This window comes from Schistocerca cancellata, chromosome 12 (assembly GCF_023864275.1).
Source record: "Schistocerca cancellata isolate TAMUIC-IGC-003103 chromosome 12, iqSchCanc2.1, whole genome shotgun sequence".
NCBI classification, from domain to species: Eukaryota; Metazoa; Arthropoda; class Insecta; order Orthoptera; family Acrididae; genus Schistocerca; species Schistocerca cancellata.
The window spans coordinates 57,185,515-57,212,315 of NC_064637.1; the positions used below are offsets into that span (position 1 = coordinate 57,185,515).

The 26,801-nt window shown below is 37.8% G+C and overlaps 1 protein-coding gene across 1 annotated transcript in view; it reads right to left on the minus strand.

Annotated features, from left to right (window-relative positions):
- Positions 1-23,228, minus strand: part of LOC126109712 (cyclin-dependent kinase 2-like) — a 39,747-nt gene extending 16,519 nt beyond the window's left edge. Inside the window, exons 1-2 of the mRNA XM_049914766.1 lie at positions 22,953-23,228; positions 4,061-4,256 (exon numbers count right to left, since the gene is read on the minus strand). Of these exons, the coding sequence (XP_049770723.1) occupies positions 4,061-4,256; positions 22,953-23,068 (312 nt within the window). The 5' untranslated portion in view covers positions 23,069-23,228. The remainder of the gene's footprint in view (positions 1-4,060; positions 4,257-22,952) is intronic.
- Between the last annotated feature and the right edge of the window lie 3,573 nt (positions 23,229-26,801).

Sequence of the window (26,801 nt, forward strand, 5' to 3'; positions counted from 1 at the left end):
AACTGCAACTGCTCACGTCATTGTAGGTTATTTGGACCGCTGGTTGGCCAGTGCAGTGCAAGATTAATGCACCGGTAAAGCTGTTATCCCGCACATTCTCACTCTGTCTAGGTGCATGTAACACAGCATAAATTATATCCTAATGATCGTACTTGACTGTACTGGTCACAACTTGGCTTCCGCTCCACGTGAAATGAAATCCAACGACATTCAAGCAAATGCAGAAGAATACATAGTGTAATGTTTACATCAGGTTGATTCTTATGATGAACTGAGTATAGGGACTGAATGTCACCTGAGTAACAAATCCATGGGGGACATTTCAATCCTTCTGAAGCTTTCCGATTGTGAAATGGAAACTCAAAGGAACAATCACAGCAAAACCGAGTCCTGGCAGATCTAACGTACTGACAGAGGCCATCGAGTATTGTGCAGGATGGCAGAGAAAAAAATGGCACAAAATCAGCATTCCAGCTAGCACAATGAATTTGCATAGAATGTGGTACAATGGTTACGTAGTTCTTCTAAGCCATACATTTCTGGGCCAATGCTAAATGACACTTTAAGTGACAAACAGTAACACCACTGAATACTGGAAATGAGTGATTTGGAGTGATGATTCACATTATACCCTGTGGCAACTCGATGGAAGGATTTAGGATTGGTTTTGGCAAATGGTCGGAGAATGTTACGCGCCATTGTGTGTAGTGCCAACTGTGAAATACAGAGGTGGTGCTCGTGTTATGGCATGGCGGTGTTTTTTGCGGTTAGGATATGGTCACCTTATCGTATATTAGAAATTTCTGATTGCACAATGATATGGACACTTTTTGCAGAATTATGTAATGCGTAAAGTAGAGGAAGAGTTTGGAGATGATCGTATCGGCACGACAATGTACCCAGTCATAAAGCAGCATTTGCAAGACAACGATCTGTCAACAATAAAGGTACTAAAACAGACTAGTCTGCCCAAAGTCCCGATCTGAACCCAACTAGAACTCAGGTTGGCGTTACACAATACCATACACAATCTGCAGAAAATCTGGCATATGCAGTCCAGGGGATACATACCAATATAAATTTCTGGATTGCTCTGCTCTCATTTTTTTGTGAAGTGGATGGATTATAGCTGTGGTCCAGTGACCTGTAAATTTTTCTGTTATCGAAATTTTTGGTAGTTACATATAAGGATGTGTGAATCATGTCACTTCGATATTTTCAGACTTCTGTCAAAACTTGACCTGCTCCACATGCCCTGTAATTTTTCAGCTCCTTATATCATTTGCACGATACATCATAAGGATGTGACCAAAATAATTTTATATTCACATCACAAATTATATTGTAAATATGCACTACTTTTTCATTAAAAAACACAGACATGTGTTAGTACAATTTCACGTGGTTATCTGGTAAGCAATCACAAATTTTGGTTGCAGAACTGCACACACTTTTTGTATGGGGCACAGCCTCAATGCAATATACTGAAGTTTTTTTTTCTTTTTTTACTTCCAGTACTGTAATTATGTACATCATTGTTCCTTCTGAATATCAGTGGATTATTTACCACAAATTTCATGAGTGACTAAAAACACTGTGTAACTGTAGTCAAAAATGCAAAATTCCTTAAATAGACGTCTACAAGATTACCGTGGGTCAGCACCACATATTATTCTTACAACATCTTTCTCACCAATGCAGAGTCAAAGATGAGTTACCCCAGAACATTGTCCCACATGACATTATTGAATGAAAATATGCAAAATATGTCAACTTAACTGATTTGCTTATACACAAATTTTGTAGTGATACAAGTGCAAATGCGGCTGAACTAAGTTGTTTTAAGAGTTTCAAAATGTGCTTTTCCCAGTTTAAATTCCACCTTATTTCCTCACCATACGTTTCACTTATCATTGCTGTAGTACCTCCAGAAGTGCAAAAAGTGTATATGTCGTGTCCCTTCAAAATTATAAGTGAGACCATCTGCAGAAAACCAGTAAATGATATTTTTTACAAATTGTTTACCATTTCTACTGTTGTTGTATGTATGCTTGGATTGATTACAATGCTAGAGCTTTAAGGCAGGTCATTTCCTGCTCTACTTCAGTATGCCTCTCACCTCTTGGGCTGTTGGGGAAGAGGGGCATGCAGGGGGTCGGGTGGGTTGGGGGGTTAATTCAGGTTTGGTCTTTATTAGGGCATTTAAGTTTCTTGGATTCTTCACGGCTCAACAGCTTACTCATTGATTGTGACAAGATTTCAGCATTTCTGTCATTACTTAGAACCATTATTCCTCCTTATCTTTCAGTATAAACATAGGGCACTGCATTTTTGTAGTTGTCTTCCAACTATTTGGTAAGTAGCCTTTGGAACTGGTATTGTGACAGCTTTCTTGCTGATAATTCTCTATTGATTTGCCTGATAATTTGGATTAACTTTCTCGCAGTGTGTGTGTGTGTGTGTGTGTGTGTGTGTGTGTGTGTGTGTGTTTAGGGGAGGAGGCGTGTCTATTTTTGACAAAGGTCTCATTGGCCAAAAGCTTATTTTGTGACAGTCTTTTTGTTGTGCCTATCTGCGACTCAGCACCTTCTTTTCATAATACTGTTGTATGCCCAGTAGACTTACAGGTGTTGAGATTGATGCAAGACTGTATGCATGGGCAAAATTGCAACAAAAAGCAGAAGAAAGTGCCACCAACCTCAAAAAATACGAGAATGTTAATCTAAATTATCAGGTAAATCAACAGAGAATTATCAGCAAGATATGATCAACTCCAAAGAAAGCCGTCACAATAACAGTTACAAAGATTATTTACTAAATCTTTGGAAGGCAACTACAAAAGTACAGCAACGACAACAGGACGGTCCAGTTGTTTCATCGCCACAGTTTGTCAGTGACCATTCATGTAGACAAGACAGTTTGTTGGTTGTCATGCCCACATAAAATGCAGCACAGTGATTGCAGCTTAGCTTTTAGATCGCATGCCTGGTTTCACAAGTAGCCCTGCTTTTGATGGGATTAGCAATGCTTGTGACCAGACTGGAGTATGTGGTGGTGGAATGTAACAATATTATGAATAAGATAGTTCTTACTCACTATATAGCAGAGATGCAGAGTCACAGATAGGCACAACAAAAAGACTGTCACAACATAAACTTTTTGCCAGCAAGGGCTACTGGGTATATCTTTAACATGAGTTTACAGGGGGGCTACAATTTCAGATTTTTTGACAACAGGCATTAGTTGTTCTAAATTGTCTGTTAATTTTCTATTTGTAATTACTTGTTTTATGTGTGAATTTAACTTTGATTTTGTTTTGTTTTGAACACACACATTTCTCACAATACATTAACATTGCAGATTTCATGGTGAAATGTTTTGGAACACTTCTATAATGCAAAATAACATTACTTAAATTTAGGTGTGGCTTTAACATTTCCAGTATAAAAAAATTAACTTACTCCTACTTTTAAACATTTATTGTGGTCTTATATAGGGTAATGAATGGTGCTGAAATTAAGTCAGGTGATGCTGAGGGAATGAAAGTGAAAAACCATATGCAGAAAGTAGTTGTGTGCAGAAAAATAACTCGCGGTGCCAGAATGAAGGAAGATATAAAATGCAGACTAGCGAACACAGGAACATCTTTTGTAAAAGTATTTGCCTGGAAAGTACGAATACATGAAAGTGGAACATCGGTGACAAAAAGAAACACAGTTCTGCACAAGAATGCTGAAGATTGGTTTATTGATTGATAATGGGATCTGTTGATCGGAAACATCGTCAGGCATCACACAATAGATAAATTAGAGATGGAAGGCAGTGTTGAGGGTACAATTTTAAAGAGAGAACAAAGCTCAACTACAATTAGAAGACTGAAATGGATGCAGATTGTACTAGTTATGCAGCGATGAGAGGCTTGACAGTGTAGTTAAGCATGGAGGGCTGTATAAAAGACATCTTTAAACTGCAGACCGCACTAACAATTTGTTTGACTTAAGGAAATCAATTACAAGTAAGAATCATCTCTCGTGTAAATTACAATTTTCTTTACACATACCTTAACAAGATCCAATGGAAGTGGGTCAGTGATGTTGTCAAGAAATTTCTTGAGATCCTGCTGTAGGAACTCGAACACGAGGTAAAGTTTCGCTTCCGAAACCACCACATCCAAAAGAGAAACGACATTCTGGTGCTTGAGTCCCTTCAAGAGTGAAATCTCACGTAATGCTGTCGATGGAACTCCTTCAGTTTCTCTGTGTAGAAGAAACCCGTTATGTACTACAAAAACACACTACTTCTTGTTACTTACTTACAGAAGGTGGATAAGCAAACTTAACCTCTTGTCTTATTAATTTTAAATCTGAGCCTCTCAGTTCTTATGAATTTTACTAACCAATTCCAAACAAAAAACAAATAACCTGTTACAATTGTTAATGAATACGCAAAAAGAAGCAAATGCCCAGTAATATACAAGGTGGGGCAAATAAAAGGGCCCACGCCTGTCGATACAAAGGGGCGTGAATGTATGCATTAACCACACTCCATGACACGCACACCACATGTACGCCTGCTACGTGATCCATGCCAGTTGGGAGCGTAGCGCAGGCTATGTCAGTGTGAGTGGAGCAGTGCAGAATGGACAGTGGTACTCGCAGTGGAGCAGGGAGGTGTTCATTGTGGAAAGTTACCAGACAAGAGTTGTGGAAATGGTGTGGTCAGTGGTTTGCTAAAAAGTTTAATAGCGTCAAAGTGTCAGCAAAGAGTGTGGTGTAACACTTACTCCAAAAATGGCATAAGGCAAGATCTGTTCTGAACAAGTCAAGAAGCATCCCAAAAAGTGCCTGCACACAACAAAATGCTTCAGAGTTCTACCAAATCAATCAGACACCTGTTGAAAGAGACCAGCATATCACTTTGATTATGTGGACAAATAATCCAGCTGGGCCTCCACGTGCATCCCTACCATGTCTGTTGTTCATGCACTGAAACCAGATTCTCCTCAGCATCTCTACTTTTGTGAATGGCTGTTCACAGAGATAACAATGAATGGTTTGGACACAGATCTGTTCTTTATGTCTGATGTAGCATGGTCTCACCTGAGTGGTTATGTCAACTCTCAGAATCACACGTTCTGGGCAGCGGAGAATCTGCATAACTAACCACTGGAAGATCACAGGGTTGGGGTTTGCTGTGCAGTGTCTGCATGTCGCATTACTGGTCCCATCTTTTGTCAGACACCGACTTTGGTGCCAACATTTTGAAACTGCTTGTTGCAGCATTAACACAAACCTTGGAGCATATTTACACAATCGTCAGCCTGCCAGAGTTGTTGGCAGAGGTCAGCCTGGTTGCAGCTCTAGCTTGCCACCCTGGTCACATGATATATCAGTGAGTGATTACTTTCTTTGGGGAGCCCTCAGGTCTCAGGTATATTGCAACAACCCACCTAGTCTTCAAGAAGTGCCAAAAGAACATTTAAGATGGGACTGCAACAATTCCAACAGGCAAGCTTCAGCCCGCCTTCAGCAACTTGCTGACCAGGGCCCAAAAGTGCCAAGAGATGAATGGTGGTCACTTTCAACATTTGCTATAGTCAAGTTAATACTTTATTTCCTTTCCTGTTTGTTTGTACCCTGGAACTCTGTTCTCCGGACCACTTACTTGCCCTCAGTCTGTGTTATATATTTCCTCAGAACTCACCCTCTATATTTCATAATGTGGGCATTTTGAGCAATTCAAAATCTCCTATATTTTTAGTGTCACAGAATTTGCACAGTTACAGCAATGAAAAAGGGTAAATATATCTTAAACCATTCAAGGAAACCTAAATACTTCCAAGCAGTTGTACAAAACTATTCTGTGGTGCAAACAGGTGGAATGTTTAGTTGCTGGTAGTAAAGAGAATGAATATTTTCTTGAAGACTGCCAGTATCTCAAAATCTTAAGTTAATAACAGTGCAGCAGGTTGGGATATAAAATAATATTTTGCCATCAAGCTGTATTTCAAACTCACTTTACACAAGGGACTTTCTGATAAAATTAACTACTCATGGGTGGGCGTAATGTGCTCACATGTAAATTAGCCGTCATTAATCGACTGTGCCAAGTGTGGAGTTCCGTATCTCAAGTATGGAGCAGACAGTGCAGTTGCAGTAACCGGGGAGGGGGGGTGCCATCCGCTAACATCGCGGATTAACCTCTTCTGGCTTGACTCAATCCTGTCATAGTAATGGATTTTGTGCTTTCATGTGTTCATATTCTTTGTCATTTCCTGTTTCATATGACACAGAGCACAGGTGGCACAAGGGCCCAGGATTTTTCCTAATAGTGATCTCCAACAAGAGTAATGAAATCTCTGAAAGCACAAAGGCACCCCTTAGTTTTACACACACACACACACACACACACAGCAGCCTGGACAAAGTGTAAATAAGAACATAGACGAATGTTTTAGTGAAAATTGGTTAAACTGTGAAAAGGATACATTTAACAATAAAAATAACTCATGACATTACTCAACACTCACAAAGAAAACAAAATACAAAGGATGAAGTAAAAAGGTGTTATTTACTGACATTTTCTGGAGCAGATAAATGTATTCATTTTGAAATGTTTGGACAATATTTTTTCCCTTCCTTCAGTTCCACACAACCTTTGTCAAGAGTAGCCATTATGAATTTTGCAACTGCCTATGTTTTGTTAATAGTATATTTTGATTAATTTTGTATAAAGGAGGGTCCCTCATAATCAAGTTTTCACCATTCAGGTACTACAGTGCACAGACGACAATTCTCACAACACATGCAATTTTGGCATGGATATGCAAATGAAAACACGAGAGTTGAGTCAGTACAGGACATCGACAGCTTTGGAGCAGACTCACCTGCCACAAGCAGTTGATCGAGATGAGGGAGTCAATCGTGTCAGAGGCTTTGAAAGAATGATTTTATTATTATTGGCTACCTCTTCACAGTCCTTCATCACAACTGTGTCCGATAGGGGTAAACTGTGATTTGCAAGCTAACTGGTTATACAGGTAAAGTGAACTGGCCCCACTTGCTACAGTGGATACCACAAAACAAGCACAAAGTTCGACCCACCAAGAGAGGTGATACATAAAAGCAGCTGTGTAAAGCCGATTTTGTTCACCTGACAATGATTTAAACAATTATTTGACGTAACATTGTGGCAAAAATCAATACAAATAAACATTTACACCATATCCTTCCTGAGAGGGATGCCACAAGTCGACACTGTTCATCCACAGAGCTTTTTATGGGGCACTAGCATGAAACTGCTATGCAAGAAGACATGTTAGCAGATACATTGTGGAACTTTTAAGCAGTTGCACCAGAGAATTAGGATATCATCTTCACAACACAATGTTCCACAATTAAACAGAAATGTCAGAGGGCTTTTGTGAAAATATTTTTTTATTAATACCCGTAACCTCATACTTGTTTGAGAAAATGTATTGTTTTTGCAGTACTCTACATCAATCTCCTCTCTCATTAGCAAGGAACTGAACTACCTAGTAACGTCTTTCAAAACAACAAAAGTTTATGAAAAGTATCAATGTTGTCACACTCATTTGCCATACAAACTAATTTAGTAGTGAAAAGATCAAATCCAAATCAACCTGCAGTAGTTCATAGTTAAGACAATTCAACAGGGCTCCTGTGTGCATCAATATATTTAAATAATAAACCTTTGACCCCCATTCCATCTTAATGCAAACAAGTTACAGTTGCATATTCACAAAAGCTAAACAAAAAACATATATTCAAGGATAAATGTCACTACATCATAATGTAGTATGATAGGTTCAGAATAGTACATTTCAAAAGATACAAAACTTTAAGATAAATGCAAACAAAAATGAAAAATACTTGAAATCAATTACACATCTTCAGTAATTTAAGCAAATTTATTTAAATGTTTTGAAGCCACCCAGCTCAATTCATTCCCCCACCACCCATCCTCCCCATCTGTGGTCAATTGTAACTGGTAATTACAGAAAAGCCAGCCCACAGTATTTTAGATTTCTACACATCATAAAAGAAATAGCTAAGTATAATCATTACTAAATAACTACTTCTGCTCACAACCTGTATAACAAATATATGGGCAATTGTATTGGTTCTGCACCTACATCTATACCCTGCAAACCTTTGTGAAGTGGCAAGGATCATTATAGGTCGCAACAATTACAGCATAAAGCAAATACAAGGTTTTAAGTCAAATAAAAACAAAGACTAGTAAAAAAGTACAAACTTCAATGATTCACAAAGAGGTAATCTCGCAATGTGAAAGTGCATCCCAAAAACCACAAATGAAATGAAATTAACTACAAAAATAGTAAAAACCTTGATGTTTCAAGTACATTAATCAAGCCATGATACAGCAGCGAGAAGGGTATGCTGAATCTACCAATACTGAACATCAGCTTTGACTTGTGGCTTAATGATGTGCAATTAGTTATAAAGAGCACCTGTGTGCTTTATGTCACAAACCATTTTCAAGAATCAGCCACATTGCTTCATCCACATTCTAAATGCTTTCGGTAATGTAAAAGTTATGATATTCGTGCATATTTACACAACCCTACTTATAGACAGCCTAAACAAAATCTGTTGGCATTAGTAAGGAACTAATTATTTTAGTATATTAGTCAGTGGTTTTTTAAACCATGTCCTAATGCTGTGACAAACAGTCAATGAACTTGGTGGCTCTGAGTACTATGGGACTTAACATCTGAGGTCATCAGTCCCCTAGAACTACTTAGACTTAACTAACCTAAGGACATCACACACATCCATGCCTGAGGCAGGATTCGAACCTGCGACTGCAGCGGTTCCAGACTGTAGTGCCTAGAACCACTCGAACACTCCGGCCGGCCAACGAACTTGGTGAAAGTGGAAATTGTTTACTGTGAACATACTTTTGAGTTCCGTCTGAGGACACATGGTGGAGCTCCCGAGTAGCCTTATGGAAGGTGGCATGCAGGAATGTATTGAGAAACGGAGAGAATAAATTCACATGTGGGTGGATTCAAATGGGGGCTCACTTTGTAGGTAGGCAGTACCAAATTATTGAAGTATAAATTTGCAGCATATCTACCTCCAATAGCAGATAGCTCGTAAATAATGCAAACAACCACATTTAATGTTATCTATAGGTACTCCTCTCCAGTTCATAGCTTCATTACTAACTTTCCCTCTGTTAAAGGGACATGTTGCTATTAGTCTAGTCCAAGACAGCACAAAGATGGTCCTGTTGGATGATGATGATGATGATGATGATGTGCTCTAACAGGGAGGACATCACAGGCTGGACCTCTTTGATTTTCTTTGGACTTAAAGAGGATTTGAAACTCACTACTCGGACATCAATTTACTAAAGCAATATGACAACATTTTTTAACGTAAACAAGTAAGCTTGCACCTTCGGGAGAAGGAGCACAAAACTAATCTAGTTAGTAAACATCATCGTCAGTTGCCAAGTGTGTGCTGTAGAATTCTTGTAATCGTAAAGTCACCATTTCAAATATTTAACTGGTGCCAGTAATTTCTTCAAAAATCTAGTTATATTAGTAGCGATTCAACAATATTACTGATGTATATAATTTTTCTCAGTCATCAACAATGACTTCTTTGCTTGTCCACATTATATTTTAATACATTCTCACATCAGCATGTCATAAAAGGATGTAGTTTTTATTAAAAAATTCTGTTTCAATATGTTACTTTCTATACACATTTGTTAAAAATGATGGAAAATACAGTTGCTACTAGCAAAATTCAAAACAGTGACTTTACAAAATACAAGATTTTTATACTGTGCTCTCAGCTCCCATGAACTAAATTAATTAGTTGGAAATGCTATACACTGACGACTACTGAGAAGCCTTCTGATCTTCAAACATTATTTTTATACAGGGTGTCACTTCTAAGAGTCCAGCGTGTTTCGTTTGGTGTTTTGATATATATTTTTAATTTCGTTTTTTGCAATATGTAGCTGGGGTCAAACCCAAACAAATACTGCTCATCACATCCTTCATGCGACACCTGGCGTTGACAGAAAATATCGGTTTGGATCCTGATGCAAAAATATCTTTGAAACCAAAATTTACGTGCTCGTGTGATAGAGCAGTACCAAGTTACTGTAGATTGATATCTGTTTTATTGATATGTATTAACAAGGGCAGAAGAATAATCTCTACTCCAGCAGTGAGTGAGCAGTGTCACTGCATGACGGTAGAAGCCAGTGCAGGCCACTGCTGAAGTACCAATTACTCTTCATGTTTTAGTGACCTTGTTACCACACACCAATAAAATGAATATCATATTACACTAACTCGGTACCGCTCTATCACAAGGGCACGTAAATTTCAGTTTCAAAGATAATTTTGTGTCAGGATCCAAACTGATATTTTCTGTCAACACCAGGTGTCACATGAAGGATGTGACAAACAGTATTTGTTTGGGCTGACCCCAGCTGCATATTGCAAAAACAAAATCACAAATATCTACTGAAAACCGGAAAAAAAACATGCCTGACAACTCAGTAGGTACATCTTACGTATGCAGGGTGAAATCAAAAAGTAACAGGACTGGCTTCTTTACAAATAATTTATTGCACATATTGGTACAGATCCTCAATAGTCTTTGAAGTAGGGTCCTTGGGCTTCAACACACAGAGTATAGAGTGTCTTGCCAATCCTCACTGGCCAGGATACTGTCTAGAATCTTTTTACACCCGCTTCAATGGATTAAAACATTGTTCCTTTGTGTCCCGTTTCAAGTGAGGAAAGAGTAAGAAGTCTGGGGGAGCCATGTCTGGTCTGTAGGTGGGGAGGCAGAATGGCAGTGCCATAATCAGCCACCTGCTTCCACACTAACAGCACAGTACATTATTGTGGCGCAGTTTCCAGAAACGGGTGATGTCTAGTTGTACGCGATTGACTGATTTCACCTCCCTAGCACTTCCGTGTAAAACTGTGCATTCGAGGTTTTCCCAGGGGTACAAACTGCTTGTGGATGTAGCTATGGTGATAAAAAAAAGACCAGAAGCATAGTTTTTACCATGGACTTCCTCATCTGAGCCTTCTTTGGCAGAGGAGAAGTTTTCATGTGCCATTTGAAATTTGGTGAGGCCACTCTGGAAATGTCAGGTTTTGTTTCCAGTAACCATTTTATTGCAAAAATGTGGGTTTTCTTGATCACATCTCAGGATTTTTGTTGAAACTGCACACAATTCGTTTTCGGTTCATCAGACAAGGATCTGGACACGAACTACGCATATTTTCCCCACCACCAAAACATCGGTATTGATGGTTTGAGTGGTTCTGTATAAAAGGCTTAACTGCTTACTAAACAGGCTGATTGATAACTAATGATCTGAGTCCAGAAGTTGTTGAACTTTTGTCACATTTTTGTTGATCCTTAATGTTGACAGGCGACCAGCGCGTTGGTTATGTGTGACAAGCTCTCTTCCCTCCAACAACAACTTGTGCAACTCAAAAACAACTGAGTGGTTCAGGGCAGCATCCCCACAGGCCTGCTTGAGCACACTGAAAGTTTCCATGGCGGTTTTTTAAGTCTGTAGTAAAACTTCATGGCGCAGCACTGCTCGAGATTCCGTTCCATTCTGCACGTGACGACACTGCTTCACAAAGGTTTAATAGAAAGAGCGTGCTCACCCTCCACAGACCCGCACATGACTGCAAAGGGTCGCATTTTGTTCACAAATGTCGATCCCCCCCCCCCCCCCCCCAACCAGGCCAAGCCAGTCTCCCCCTACCTCCCACAACAATTTGAAAATCGGTCCTACTACTTCATGGTCACACCTTTTACAAAACTTATATCACACTACTTTAGGAACTGACGCCCAGAAACTCAACTTCACATCTCGTGAGGATGGGGGGGAGGAGAGAGCCCTACGTAAGGCCTCCTTGTAAATGCAGAGCTAGGTTCAGAAATGCAAGGATACATTATCAGGTGCCCAAACGAAAGCATTCGTTTAACATGCTGCTGAAGATGGGAGGACAGTACAACCAAAATCTCACAGAACACGGAAGACACAATCAACTCGGTTGCCTAACAATGTTTCAAAATTTCTGTAGTAGGTTGCTGCATCATCTATTTTCCTTCCAATGTAGGATCAAATACTTCAGAACTGCAAGTGAAATGCACAAGCAGGTAACATGTCAGATCATGGTACAGCTGCTTACCACAAACTTGCACTCTCTCCCAGTATTAGTTTCTTTTTCTATGGCGTTAACACCTTTACAGGAGCTACACTTATAGCAAATCTGAAGGATCTGTAGCGTAGTGAAATCGAGTTACAACTTACGGCGGATCTCGGATGAAGAGGTTAATATGGCAAAAGACATAAGCACTACAAAAAGCAGGTAGCAGTAACAGGTAGAGATGAGAATTAAGAAACAAAAGTGCAGAGTAAGTCAAATTGATAAAACAACTAAAATATCCAGTAGAATGTTAATTAATCAATCGTTTAAACAGTTTCAGCATTCTTTTCTATTATAGCAGCCACACACCATTATTAGCATTTGTCATAACCATTCCTAGTTACAACAGCCACGTGCCGTTAGCCAGATGCGTCCCACGAAGTTCTGCAGCTCGCCGTGTCAGAGGCGCACCTTGTCGACTGTGCGGTCCCGAGCTAAGCTGAATCATGTGGTGCTACGACTCGTATACGTTGCAGCACAGACACCACAGAATTCAACTTGTGCTAGGGACCCCTGTCCACATGGCAGTTAGTAATCGCCTCTGCTCACAAAGCAGCGGTCATGCGGTTAGTCCGAAGGGAAAGGTCCGTCCAGTTTTAGTTAAGTGGCCTCCTGCTGTCGACCTGCAACGCTCAGCAACAGCTACTGCTTAACAGCTGTGGTTATGTGGAATGTCAAACACTGGGAGGTGAAGGTAAAGATGTTCCGTGGCAGCCAGGAAAACGGAATTAGTAAAAACTCAATAGAACATAATTTAATTGTATAGAAAAAAAATCTTCTCTCAAAGAGGCCACAGGAGAACACACACAGAGCTAGTGGCTACAGAAGCTTGCACATATAAAACTTGCTGCCTCTTTGTGAGTAGTTTTTTTATGTATCCAATTATATTATACTGTCAAAAACTAAATAAACTCAACAGAACAGTATACACAAAAGTGCAAACTTATACGCCTAGCGCGACTGAGGAATACAGGAAGTTAACTGAAAAGCAAGAATTATATTGACACATATTCACTCAACATTTTCAAATTTGTCAATCATTGTGTTGTCCCGATAAGAATAAATATTTTTAGGTTCAAGTAAATAATATCAATAAAGCAGAAAAGATCAACACCATGTTAAGGTATTTATGAGCTTATAAATACTGTATAAATGTTGTTCAGCTACTCTCCTTAAAACCTAAAAGGAAATAAATACCACAACCAGGGTTAAAAACGTCGATATCCGATAAATGAGCAATGAGGCACACTGCGTACTAATAATTATACTTTTACCTGCAAGTGACACTACAATGAAATTTCTTGCTTGTGGCCAGAAGACAGACATGGAATTTCAGTTATCTGGAGGTGTTAGGGTGAGACGAATAAAAATGTTAAGAGTGCTGTGTGTTGTGACCCAGCATAAGCACATGGTATTTAATACTGTAATTGCAAAACTTGACACCATGCACATCTGAAATTCACAAGACACTACAAACACACATGAAGTTTTTCTAAATGGAACAAATACGCAATAATTTTGTATCCTTCAATCATGTATCTCTAAAATGGCTTCTAAGCGGTCAAAGATATCCATCACAGTTCAGTCCTTATTTCTAAGGCCCATAAACTGTTTCACTTGTAGATGAAAGGCTAGTATGTTCTCGTACATGGCTGATTTAGGCAGTCTTAGATGGGCACGCACCAGTCTAATACTATCTACATTAGCTGTGTTCTACAGCATGACTGGTACCTTCCTTCCACCAATGAATGGTCTTACAAATATGGTCTAAACCTGAAATTGTAGAAACTGTCCATATGTCTCAGATGCACAACTTATATGGACCATTCCACCAAAAGTGAAACAACACTCTGAGTTTTTCCCCCTTAATTCTTGATTTTGTAAACAAAATTGTTACCACAGAGTTGCCTACACTGTATAAAACACACATGAAACACTGGAATTTTATTACAATTCTGGATGCAAATCTAGGTATCTGCTAATAGGAAAGCAAGCTCTTAAACAATTGTTTCATAATATAAGTTTTCAAATACAGTTGCTATTAATTTTCTGTGACTGAACTTTAAATAAATAAGTTTGTATTATTAAAAAAGTTAATAATATTCTCAATGAAAGAACATTTTATGAGTAGGAAATATAAGGGAAAATTATGCAATATGCAAATAGCCTGCAACTTAAAACTTAAGCGTTCAATTTTTTTTAAAGTCATTGTCACGTTCTTTCACAGCTTAAAGCCTAAGTTCGAAGACAATTTGAAAAAGGTTTATTTTTGCTGAATTTTAATGAACTTCGGAGTTACTATTTTAATAAACTTTAAAAACTTTCATAAATGAGAGGAAGTCATTTGTTTTATATCTTACCTAATGTCTGATATTTATTAGGTTAAATACATTTTCAATATTTCTTCACTCAGGAAAAACAATGATGTGGTTGGCAGCAGCAGTGGTGGTAGTGACAGTACATTCAGGACACCCAACTCCAAGATCAGCGCCCCTACTCAACTAATTGGTATGAATGTGATTTTGTTGTGTGGAAAATAGCTATAGGAGCCAAGTGATAACATCAACACAAGCAAGCACACCTCACAAACACATGACCACTTTCTCCAGCAGCTTGAACGGGAGGAGAAGGCGGTCGTGACTGTGTACATGCCAATATCACATTATCATCACCATGTTGTTTCTGACATTTGCTGCATATTTCCTATGCCACTGGTCACAGCTGATGATCGGTATTGAATACTACTCTATCTGAAATGACTATTCTTCTCATAAGAGGAGGTCTACAGAAATGAAACCCATGGCTTCATTACAAAATTGTTCAGCACTGCGTATCCTGCATTTCCATAACGCAATTCTAGCAACTTTGCCTCTTAAGATATTACCTACAAACTGGCCGTGTGTAGGCAAAGGAATTAGACTAACTAACAGCAAGGTGAAAAGCCTCTGTGTAAAATTTGCAAATGATGTTACACATTAGATATTATGAAAAACTTTTTCATGTGACATGGAATGCCGTCTCAACAAATGTGGCAAAAGGGTGCTAGCTACTGACACAGGCAGGGATCTAGAGCTCTCTCAATAATGAATGCACAAATGAATCTATTACTGTGCTGGGCATCCCTCTACAAGGAAACTAATAAAGTAAATCAACTCCCAAAAAATTTTGTCCAAAAGTAACAAAATAACACAGGAATGCAATGTAGAAATTCAGACCCATGCAAGTACCAGAAAAGAACAAATTTAATCATTCTGGGCTAGATTTAATTCATAAATATAGCAGCATATTGCACTTAAACATAGGGGGCCAACCAGCAGTAATTTTGAACAAGTTATACGAACTGGAAGTACTTTTAGAGAACAAAAATCATGTAAGCTCTAATGCTTAAATAAACACTGGCATAAGTGTCAATGTCAACTTCGTAAATTCACTTACAGGCTACAGTTTACTAGAGAAAATTTCACTACGGGATCATGCATTCTAGTCGAGCAATCACTAACCTCTGAAGTTAGACAAATTTCCAATTGCTACAATGACAAACTATTATTTGAAAGCCGCTGTATAGAAATGTTGGAATGTGGCATATTAATTATTATGGATACATCACATCTCTAACTACTGTCAGATGTGCATTACTAGACAAATCAGAAACTTTGCCAGTAGGTTGTGAGCAGAATAGTTGTGCAGAAATATTATTATTTGCACTGACTTCAACTTAGATTTGCCATTTCCCTAAATGGCTTGCTATCTATAAGAGACCTAATACCAAATTTCAGTGAATACACCAGGGTAACACAATCCACTGCAACAAGTGTAGATGACATTGTAAGCAGTATCAGTTATGATGCTACAAAAACATTCATTTTGGAGCTGAGCATCCAGCACTTTTTTCTCAGTGCCAAATTCAGATAATATCCATACAGTTAAAATGAGTCAGGAACTTAAGTCAACAAAATGTGAATGTATTTGTCTCAAAAGGGAATGAAAATTTTCAGTCATTTAGCACCTATTGTTCAATAGGGACTAATTACAATGCTTTTGTATCACAATTCATGAGTATTTAAAATGGATGTTTCAATTTCATAACAGTATGTGACTCATGGTAAAATATACTCATGGATAACTCAAGGCATCAAGATCTTTAGCATTAAAAAGAGGAAACTCCACATGGAAGCAAAAAACAACATTATGCAGAGTTTGTCTTGTTTGTAAACACATACAAAGCAATATTTCACATTTGTAAACACATACAAAGCAATATTTCACATTCATTAAAATGGCATACAGCGAATGCATCTTAATGCCTTAAACTAATCAAAAGCTGTAAGACAGATTGTCAATACTGAAGAACCCACTCATTTTAAACCCAAATTAGAGATTGAGAGGGAAGCAGTTATGAAATGCAGACCAATTTGTAAAGATTTGAGCAGTTTTACTTTGTAACTTCTCCTTCCTCACATAAATCCCAATAAAATTAAATACATATCTGCATTAACTTCAGTTTACTCATGCATCCTGCTTTCAAAGTGGCCAACATTGCAAAATCCTTCAAAGACCGTGCCAACATTGCAAAATCCTTCAAAGACCGTAGCTCTGTTTGCTGGGATGAAAGTCTCACAAAACTGAGATAGAAAATTCCTCCCCCAGCACCAACGTTACCCTTTTTTTCTGATGTATGTGAGGGAAAAGTACATAATCAATTAGAAAACATAAAAAACAACATTTTCTGAATAACCAAATATGGATTTAGGAAAGGGCATAGGACCGTGTACACTATAAACAAACTAATCACTAAATTAAGCAAACTCCACAATAACAAGCAGTGTGCATCCAGTTTCTTTTAGGATTTTACTTAAGTATTTGACAAGAGACACAATAAACTGCTGCTCACAAAATCGCTGTTTACAGTTACCATGGAAAATTAAGTTGATTTCCATCCAGTCTCAAAAATAGAAAACGAAGATAGTTATACACCAAAAAGTGGAGAGTGACTATTCAAGATGAAAGGAAATACAGAAATGAGTATGCCAGGGGTCCATACTAGACCAGACATTACACAAGTTATATGAAATAGCCATGTGAGATAACCCCACAAAAATTGTTTGTAGACGATTCAGCAGCAATAGTTTGCAGTAAAAACAACACAGAACTAGCATAGAATAGAATTAAAAAGTAAAATAACCCTCTTCAAGCACTTGAAACTTAGATAAATAATAACACAAATTGCACACTTCAGGACCAAGAACTGCCAGAGAACATAACACAGTTAAATTACATGGGCAAAGAAGTGACCACCGCAGACTTAAATTTCTTGGAGTTTCTATAAACAAAACAGCAATACTGAAATGCCCGATTCCGTCTGTCTGCTTTGACCTGTGACATCATCAAGACGCTGTACAACCCTATTCGCACAGTATGCAATACGGAAATCGTTAAGTCACCAAACACACCAATGAACAAAGATATTAAATCATGCGAAATATTTTCACTTCAGTAATATAATGAAACTAATGGGATGGAAAGTAGATGGTCTTGGACATAAACAATCTAAATACATAGTAAGAATGTTACCATTCTAAAAACAAACAATACTGAAAAATAACAAACATGAAATGCTCGAAAATAAAAAAAAAAAACCAAAACTCTGGAATTGTGTATTTCATTTTACTTATATTGCTCATAGGAAACCAACGATACTAGGCAAGTCCCACTGGCCACCCCCACCCCCCAACCAAAAAAACCATTACTGAAAACATTACTGCATACACGCATGCCTGGTTTGAGAAGCAGAGACTTAGCTCAATGTGAAACTTCAACACATTCTGCCAAGCAACCATATAACTGCAGAACTTTAACTACTTATGCCATATTGTCATCCACAGCATCAACCAACCAATGACTAGCAAACTCCACTGATTGTGTTTGTATATGTTGTGTAACTGTATCTGATGGCACCCTCTGGTGGAGGATGTTGATGTGCTGAGTTTAATGTGTGGTATTCAATTTGGTTCACTTGAGTTTTGGTTGTCATTGTGCTAATTTGGTTTAGAGTCTAGGTAGTTGGTATGGTAACACGGGCTGTGGAAGTGTTTTCACTGAGTTACTAAGGATTTTTTTTTTTTTTTGTTTATGTGTTTGGCGTTTTGTTAGGCCTGATTAGTTTGGCGTTTGTTGTGTGGAACGAAATCTAAATTTTTCCTGCTCTTTTGTTAGGCATGGATATGACAGTGAAGTGATAGGTGATGAGATTATGTTTCTGCAGGTGTTCGGTCTTATTGCTAACATTTGTGGGAACAATGTGAGGTTGTGTGTGTTGTGGCGGCTCAGATCAGGGATAAGCATATGTGGTGTTGTCCGAGTGACAATATCTGGCTCTCGATACACGGTTCAAGAAATCTAGGTCGGCCACTAGAGAGATTGTCTTGATCGTGTATTATTTTTGTTATCAGTCTTCTAAGTTATTGTCTGCATGAAGCTGGTGTTGAGTGAGAGAAATGTTTTGTATGGAAAATGGAAATGAAATCCCATGTTGCTCGACAGAACGTAAGGGAACGATGCGGGAGACCGGCACTGCTGCACTAGGCAAGGTCCTAATGAGGTGGTTTGCTGTTGCTTTCCTCCGACCGTAATGGGGAAGAATGACGACGATGACAACACCACCCAGTCATTTCGGGGCAGGTGAAACTCCCTGAACCCGCCGGGAACCGAACCCGGGACCCCATGCTTAGGAAGCGAGAACACTACTGCGAGCCTATGAGCGACGAATCATAGTCTGGTAAGAGGGAGGGACCGTTCTTGGGTTGGTATGTGGGTGTGGGGGCTATTATTTCAGGGGGTGGGTATGCAGATCAAGTTTTTATGGTTTCACAGGTTCATAGAGGGAACTAGTGGAACTGAATAAGGAATATATTAAGGAGGGTAGTACTGTAATATCTGATGCATTTTCGTCTTATAGGGGTTTGGGGATGAGTGGTTGTAATCATTTATTAGTTAACCATAGTACAGAGTTTAAAGATTGACACTGGAGCTTGTACTAATATGTTAGAGGTTTTTTGAGCCAAGTCAGTTATAGGGAGGGGTAAGAGGTGCTCGAGTTTTGCTGGTGGAAAAGTGGCCTTAGAATTTTTGTGTTACATATACATAACCAAAAGCTCTGTGTGTGTGTGTGTGTGTGTGTGTGTGTGTGTGTGTGTGTAGGTCGTGTTTTAATTGGCTGTGAATATGAGGATCTATGGATTTCTGACTTTTTGGGGGTATTATTTGTTTTTGGATGGAGGGATGTTTTACAATGTTATATATTTTACCTGTCCCCACCCTACACCCCAGTTGTCCCATTAGTTTAATTTAATTTTTGGAGTGAGACATTCTTGTATCATTTTCATTTTTGCTTATGTTAATTGGCATGTGAATATACTAATATCATCACTGCCATTTTGTATCCATCAGAAGTAGGCGTTTTTGCCATATTTAAGATGTTGGGTCAAATCAGGTGGGTTGAATTGGACACTTCCATAATGCCACCCCCACAACATCGAGTAACAAGCAGCACTAAGGTCAATAACACATTAACATAACTCACAAACAGTTTACAAACAATAACCACACTCAGTAGTGCACCACTGCTTACTCCAAACACGCCTTTTGCAAACACAATCCCTTTCTAACACACCGCACCTAAATGACGTCATGAAACAACACAGTTATGCCATGGGCCAAAGCACACAGGTGAGTTGGACCCTTCCACTGACCCAACAAAACCTTTCCAGGACTGGCTAAGCTTAGTGAAGTGATTCAACAGTTAAGTTCATGCAATGAGAGTTCTAAATAAAATAACCAATTTAGCTCCTTAAAAAAAAAAAACTATCATACATATTTCATATCAGTTGTTAAACACTGTATAATTAATTCGGGTGTTGAAAAAGCAAATATGCTTATGAAATAAGACATAGATCGAACTAGCTATAAAATATGGACCTAGTTCCATGAAATAGAAGCACAAAACTACGGTATTCTATTCATTAATAACTGTATATGGCATGTTGTGTGACAAAAATTATGCTCTTAAGAGGGCCCCTGTTCTAAAAGAAACTGGATTTTGGACGGAAACATGTTAAGGTGTTATGTAAATGTTTAATTCTGTCACATGAAATGATCCATACCTGGAACATAGATCTGGCAGATGTTTTACAACTTCTAATGTACTGTTCTGACAATTACACTAGTAACTATCAAGGACTGATTACATTTTATGTATAGCTACCACCTACGCTCTTCACTTACAAGAAGCTACAGTTTATCCAAAAAGAAGAAGTAAGTTCAAGTTTAATCTGGCAGATAGGCAAATTACACTGCAGAGAAAAAACCACAGCATAGATGGGGAAAAATTGGCCATTCATTCATTTAAGGAGTCATTCTAGTATTTACCTCAAATGATGTAACCCTTGGGGGGGGGGGGGAGGAACTAATTTACACTGCTGGGTGGGGATTTGAACACTCCTCTAAAATAAGGATTCAGTGGGGCCTAATGTTCAAATCATTGAGCATCCTCAGAGACAGAAATTTAAAGAGTGTCATTTACACATTAGACTGAGCCTGAATACCCGCTATTTCTTAACTACGCAGAGATTCATAGCATTTGACACTAGGTATGTGACCACGAAACAAGTTTTCAAATTTATTAAACCAAAATATTGCACAAAACAGCAGTGTATATTGATACCAAATAATGCGAATGTTTTACTTATGATCCACCCACACCAAGCCTTCTATTCTTTGTGAAAATAACACACTGTGATAACTGTATACAAGCCTACATACTATTAGTCATGTGCTGTCACATAGATGTAACAAATACAGAAGATTTAACTTGCTTTCTTGGCACAAATCTTTAAGCTTTTCATGTATTCTTACTTCCAAAGTTCATACCCCATCCACTGTTACAACATAATGTGTAGGATGTGTGAAAGAAAATACGGCACAAATTCATCAACACCTGTATGTATTAAAACAGTCATTGTTCAACACATTCCATGACTTGAAAATTTAAAAAAAAAATCAACTTTTATCAGATGTAAAGAATAATTTTTTATATGGATAGACCTTTAAATGAGAATGTTAATACTTTTTTTACCTGCTTCCCACAAATCTCACTGCTATAGTTCAGTAGATTTATTATAATCACAGCTGCAATGTGCACTGATAAAACAAAGACAAATACAAACTAAACTCTTCTGTTGTTGATGTTTCACTTTTTCCGAGTCCAGAAATAATAAACTTTTGTAGAGAGGAACATATGAATCATCTGTAGAGTCCAAGTAACACAAAAAAATATTTAAACAGGAACCATTCTCACTTATCAAATTCTGGAGATCGTCAAAGGCACATGTGGGTGCAGGAAATCCCAGTTTGGATGGATGACTGAGTTCAGTCCTGTTACACTTGTGTATTCAGATTCCAAGACAGTGTACAGAAAACAATGTCGCTGATTAAATACTTGAAACAGAAGGTACAATGACTTGCAATTTCAGAAAGGTCGGGAAAACAATTTAAAGTTACACTGTAAATAGTTTTGAAAATAAAGCAAAAATAAAAGTAAACTCAAGAAAATTGCAAAACTGAATAAGGGTATACAAATATATAAACACAGAACCAAACAGGAAAAAAGAATTCAATGCGGTGATTCACTGTTATTAGCATTTTCATCATCATTAGAATACAAAGGGGGGAAAAATCCAGTACAATTCACAATCGCTCACATTAAGTCACCATAGCAGTTCATAAAATTTTCTGAATTGGTTAACACAGGCATAACATTCAAACGTGACGAAAAACGAAATGTGGCATACATAATTAATTCATTAAACGATGGTTCATCATCTAGCTGAAATGTAATTCCCACTTCACTTTCGCCCAAGAGTCATAAAATTTACAGTTGCATGAATACATCTGAAAAATATGAACGTAATACACTACACTTACTTCAATGAAAAGAATTTCCACTTCAGTTCAATGCAACGGAACAGCAATCGCTAGCCATGTTGCATTTCAGTTTCATTGTGTCATATTTACCATATAACACAACACAAGCAACGAAGTTTTTCTTCTTTTGTAATAGCATGTATCAGCAGCAGTCATATCAAAAGGTGAACTAGGAATCGTTGTTTACCGTCAGAATTTTCAATTAAAATACCGATTCTGTTTACATGCACATCCAACAGACGCGCTTACCCAGCTTTATGCCAGGAAACAATGCGACGTTGCCAACTTAACTACGCCTGAAGCAGCAGCATTCATCATGTCGGCCAAGTTACAATAAATTGGAATATAAACATTATGCAAAATCTCACAATGTGTATGCTTTACTCTGCCGAAAATACGTAACAACGGAATGAACTACACTGTTTGATCATAATCAAACGATATCACACAGAGTGGAACATCTCTATTACCTAACTCATAATAGGGTCCACAAGAAACATTTTAACACAAAACAAGAACTTGGCATCAGAAACAGGCTATCACAGACAGATATATCTATGAAATTAATTTTGATAATGCCTATCTTACACCTGCAACTCTTCGATCGTCCATAGGCTGCGAAATTATTAAAAACAACGGTAAAAAGTATTAATAAAATAAACAACACCAGCATAGAGATTGCCAAATAAATGCCGAATCTGGATTAAGTATTTACACTTACGTTTCCAAACGAATTTTCTTCAATGCTACAAGTTCTCCGGTATGTTGATTCTTAGCTTTGTATACAACTCCGTATGTACCTTCCCCGATTTTCTCTATTTTCGTGAATGCTTCCATTCTGTCTTCATATAAGCTAAGAGTACTTCCTAATATTTAGTTACACCATGCTTAAACTAGCCAAAATTAGCGTGTTAGTATTTGGTTAGTGACGAACATCGAAACAGAAACTTACTACGCTATTCCCGCGCTTTCAGTCCACCGCTTCCTCGACCACAAGTGCAGCCAATATGGTGCCAACAAGCCAGTGGTAAACAAAATATTGATCGCTTACTATTATTAGCTGCTAACATTGGACGGAAAGAAGCAGTTAGTAACAGAATAATAAGCAATGTAGAATATAGTCTTTTTAATGCAACGTATGTCAAGTAAATTATCCAGCATTTTTCGAAGTAATTGACGCATTTTTTTGTATCCTTTTTTATCCTCTCTTGCCTCGCGAATTGCTTCAGCAACAAAACATCAGATGTCAAAGTACGCGGTGAATACAAATAGAAAGCATATGTTGATGTCTGTGAGACCATGTATCAACAGGAAGAATAGATATTGCCCCTCTGTAAACAGCTAATCTCTCGTCGTATTCCGAAGATATGACAATAGTGTTGAAGATACAAAGAAATTATCTTCTCGCCCAACTGTGGATATGGATTTATTTCGTTGGTGACTTTTGTTATCATGCAAAAAATCGTAGTATTTCTACGTACAGTAAAGTGAAAGTACTTACGTCCACGATACAAGCCTCGATTACACAACACTCCGTACGATTTGGTGTCAGGTGTATAAATTTAAGGGAAAAATCGAAAGAAATAGGCATTACTTGGATTTATAACAACCCTCATCTATGCAAACTTTTGAATGGGCTGGCCTTACTGGTACGAGTGTTGTATCAGAGTTTTGGAGAAGCGTATCACTTTTTATGTTTTACGTCACTACGAAGTAATTTGGTTATGACCACTCATGTTTTTCCTATAAACCACGGGCGCGGATCCAAGGAGAGGGGAGAAGAGGAGATGCACTGCATGAACCATTGATGTAAACCGATTATTATGATTATTTAAAACATTGAATTTAATTTATTATAATTGTTAAAATCCTTGGCATTTCTGGCTCGTAAACTCTGGTGAATTGCAAATTACCGTGTATGAGAGGGGTGACTGGGGGGGGGGGGGGGGATTAGAGCTGAGAGAGAGTTGGGGTCTGTGAACACTCACCGTCGCCATACAGAACTGAAACGAGGATATGTACCTGGTAAACAGTGCTGAGAATCGCTACTGGAAGTACAGTTACTCAAACTGAAGTGACATTCTAAGTACTCAAGATAACAAACCACTGATCAACTTGAATGTAGATGATACACTGCTGTTTGACGAGCAAAACATACAAATAATGAAGTTAAAAAATTTGTAAGAAAAGCACTAAAACATTTTGAAAGTGAAAACTTGAGGGTTAATCTCATAGTAAGCAATGAACTTGGTTTAATTTACTTTGGCCACAGATCATATTTTATAATAAATTAGACATGGCATGTTGCAAGTTTCAAAAAAGAGGAAACAAATGATAGGCTCTAAAAGCCAGCACCAGTAACACGCTGTGTTCCAGACCTAAGGACAATAGACAAGTTATGGCCCACAACAGAAAAATAGTAAGAAGTACTCTGTACAAATTAAAAAAACACTGTTTTACTCACATTTGATGTAATACACAGCAGCAGAAACACAGTGTATATCACATTTTCTGTATCCTCAGCGCTGTGCTTTGTCTTACTTCCTTGCCTCCTCAGGAAGTTGCTTTCCGGTTTAAGAAGTTGTGTTTAACATTGTTTCCAATTTTAAATTTACCATTATTTCATGAATTTGCCTGCAAGAATTGCTTCACTTTATACTAACATCCAGAGCTGAGATGTTCATTCAATTTACCTTTGAATATACTTGGTTTCTTCACACTAAGTGGCAGTCTGATAAGAAATATGCTTCCTCTGTCATTGCAAGAGTTTTGCTGCAAATATGTTAATTATTTGTAGTTCTTGTATTGTAGTCTTGAAAATCTCAATTTACATCTACATTTATATTCTGAAAACTGCTAAAGTTCATGGCAGTGGGTACCAGTTATTAGGATTTCTTACCATTCCATTCACTTATGGAGTGTAGGAAGAATGTTTAAACGTATCTCTGTGTGCTATAATTAATATAATCTTACCCTCATGATTGATTTGTGAGTGTTAAGTAGAGGGTTGTAGTATATTCCTACAGTCATCATTAAACCTAGTTCTTCAAACTTTGTAAGTAGGCTTGGGATAGTTTACATCTATCTTCAAGACTGTACCAGTTCAATTTCTTCAGTATATTTGTGACACTCTCCCATGGACAAAAACAAACTTGTGGTCAATTGTGCTGCTCTTCACTGTATATGTTCAACATCCCCTATAAGTCCTGTTTGGTATGAGTTCCATACATTTAGACAATATTGTAGAATGGGTCGCAGTGTTGCTGTACAATTTATCATAAAAAGGAGAACTCTCTCTCATGTGTACAAACTAGATACAGTTAATATTTTAAAGTCTTTAAATTTATTCTTGCGGTGTTAGTTTTTTTGCATCAGATGTTTTTCTTTGGAAGTTTTAAAATTCTGTGAATATGTACATCTGATGCTCCTCCCCGCATTGATATATAGAACAATATGTGTGAGAAGATAAGTCTGTAGTCCATTTTTAGTAAGGTTTGTGACATTTTATTCATTAAGAATATATTTAGACTTACAAAAGGTAGTTTCCAAACAATGGAAAGTCCAAGATGGAATGACAGCAATATTATGAAAATACAGATTGCTGCTCACCATACAAAGGAGGCACTGAGTCACAGACAGGCACAATGAAGACTCCTATACATTTAAGCTTTCACCTTGCAATTGCTGTGTATAGTTTGGCCACAGCAGCCAAAGGCAGTGGCCATATGCGAGCGTATTGTGTTTGCCTGTATGTCTGTGTTTTTCTATTTTGGACAAAGGCCTTTTGACTGAAAGCTTAAATGTGTAGAAGTCTTTTCATTATGCCTGTCTGCAACTCAGAATCTGCTCTGTATGGTTTTTATGGCATTACGGAAGGGTCTGATTCCACTTGTCTGCTGTGACACATGACATCATTAGTATGGGAGAAACGCCAACTTCCAGCGTATACAAAATGGCGATGATATCGTCACTGCATACACATGCCAATAAATGCTAACAAAAGTAAAAACAACACACGAATCTCGCTCTAACAATAAAATGAAACTAACTGGACAACTGCGGGAAATAGGAGTTTAGTGCGGTACAAGTTAAATGTATAACAATATAATAAAATGTACCATAAAAAAGTAAGTAAATAAAAATAAAAAGAAAAAAAATGTATAAGATAATGCTACAGCCACAAAACCAACAGGAATCATACGCTTCAATCCTTCAGTTGACCTACATAGCTCAAATCAAGCCCCCGATACCAAAAAAACCAACATTTGCAATTCCGAAAAGCAGAAGCAGACATTCCCCTTGAGATATATGGCTGAAACACAGTTTTCCATGCCTAGTGGCAAACCTCAAATAAAAAAACCACAACCACAAACTTCATACAGCCACATAACTCACAAAACACCAGTGAAACCAAAACCAAAAAGCCCCATATTCTCTTGATCAATTAAAACTACAATATCATAAATATAAAACTGGCAAAACATCAGAATTACTATAGAATAAAACCAAAACAAAAACTAAAACTAATCACACCTAACAAAAATGAGACACGCGTAAACAAAAGGGGAAA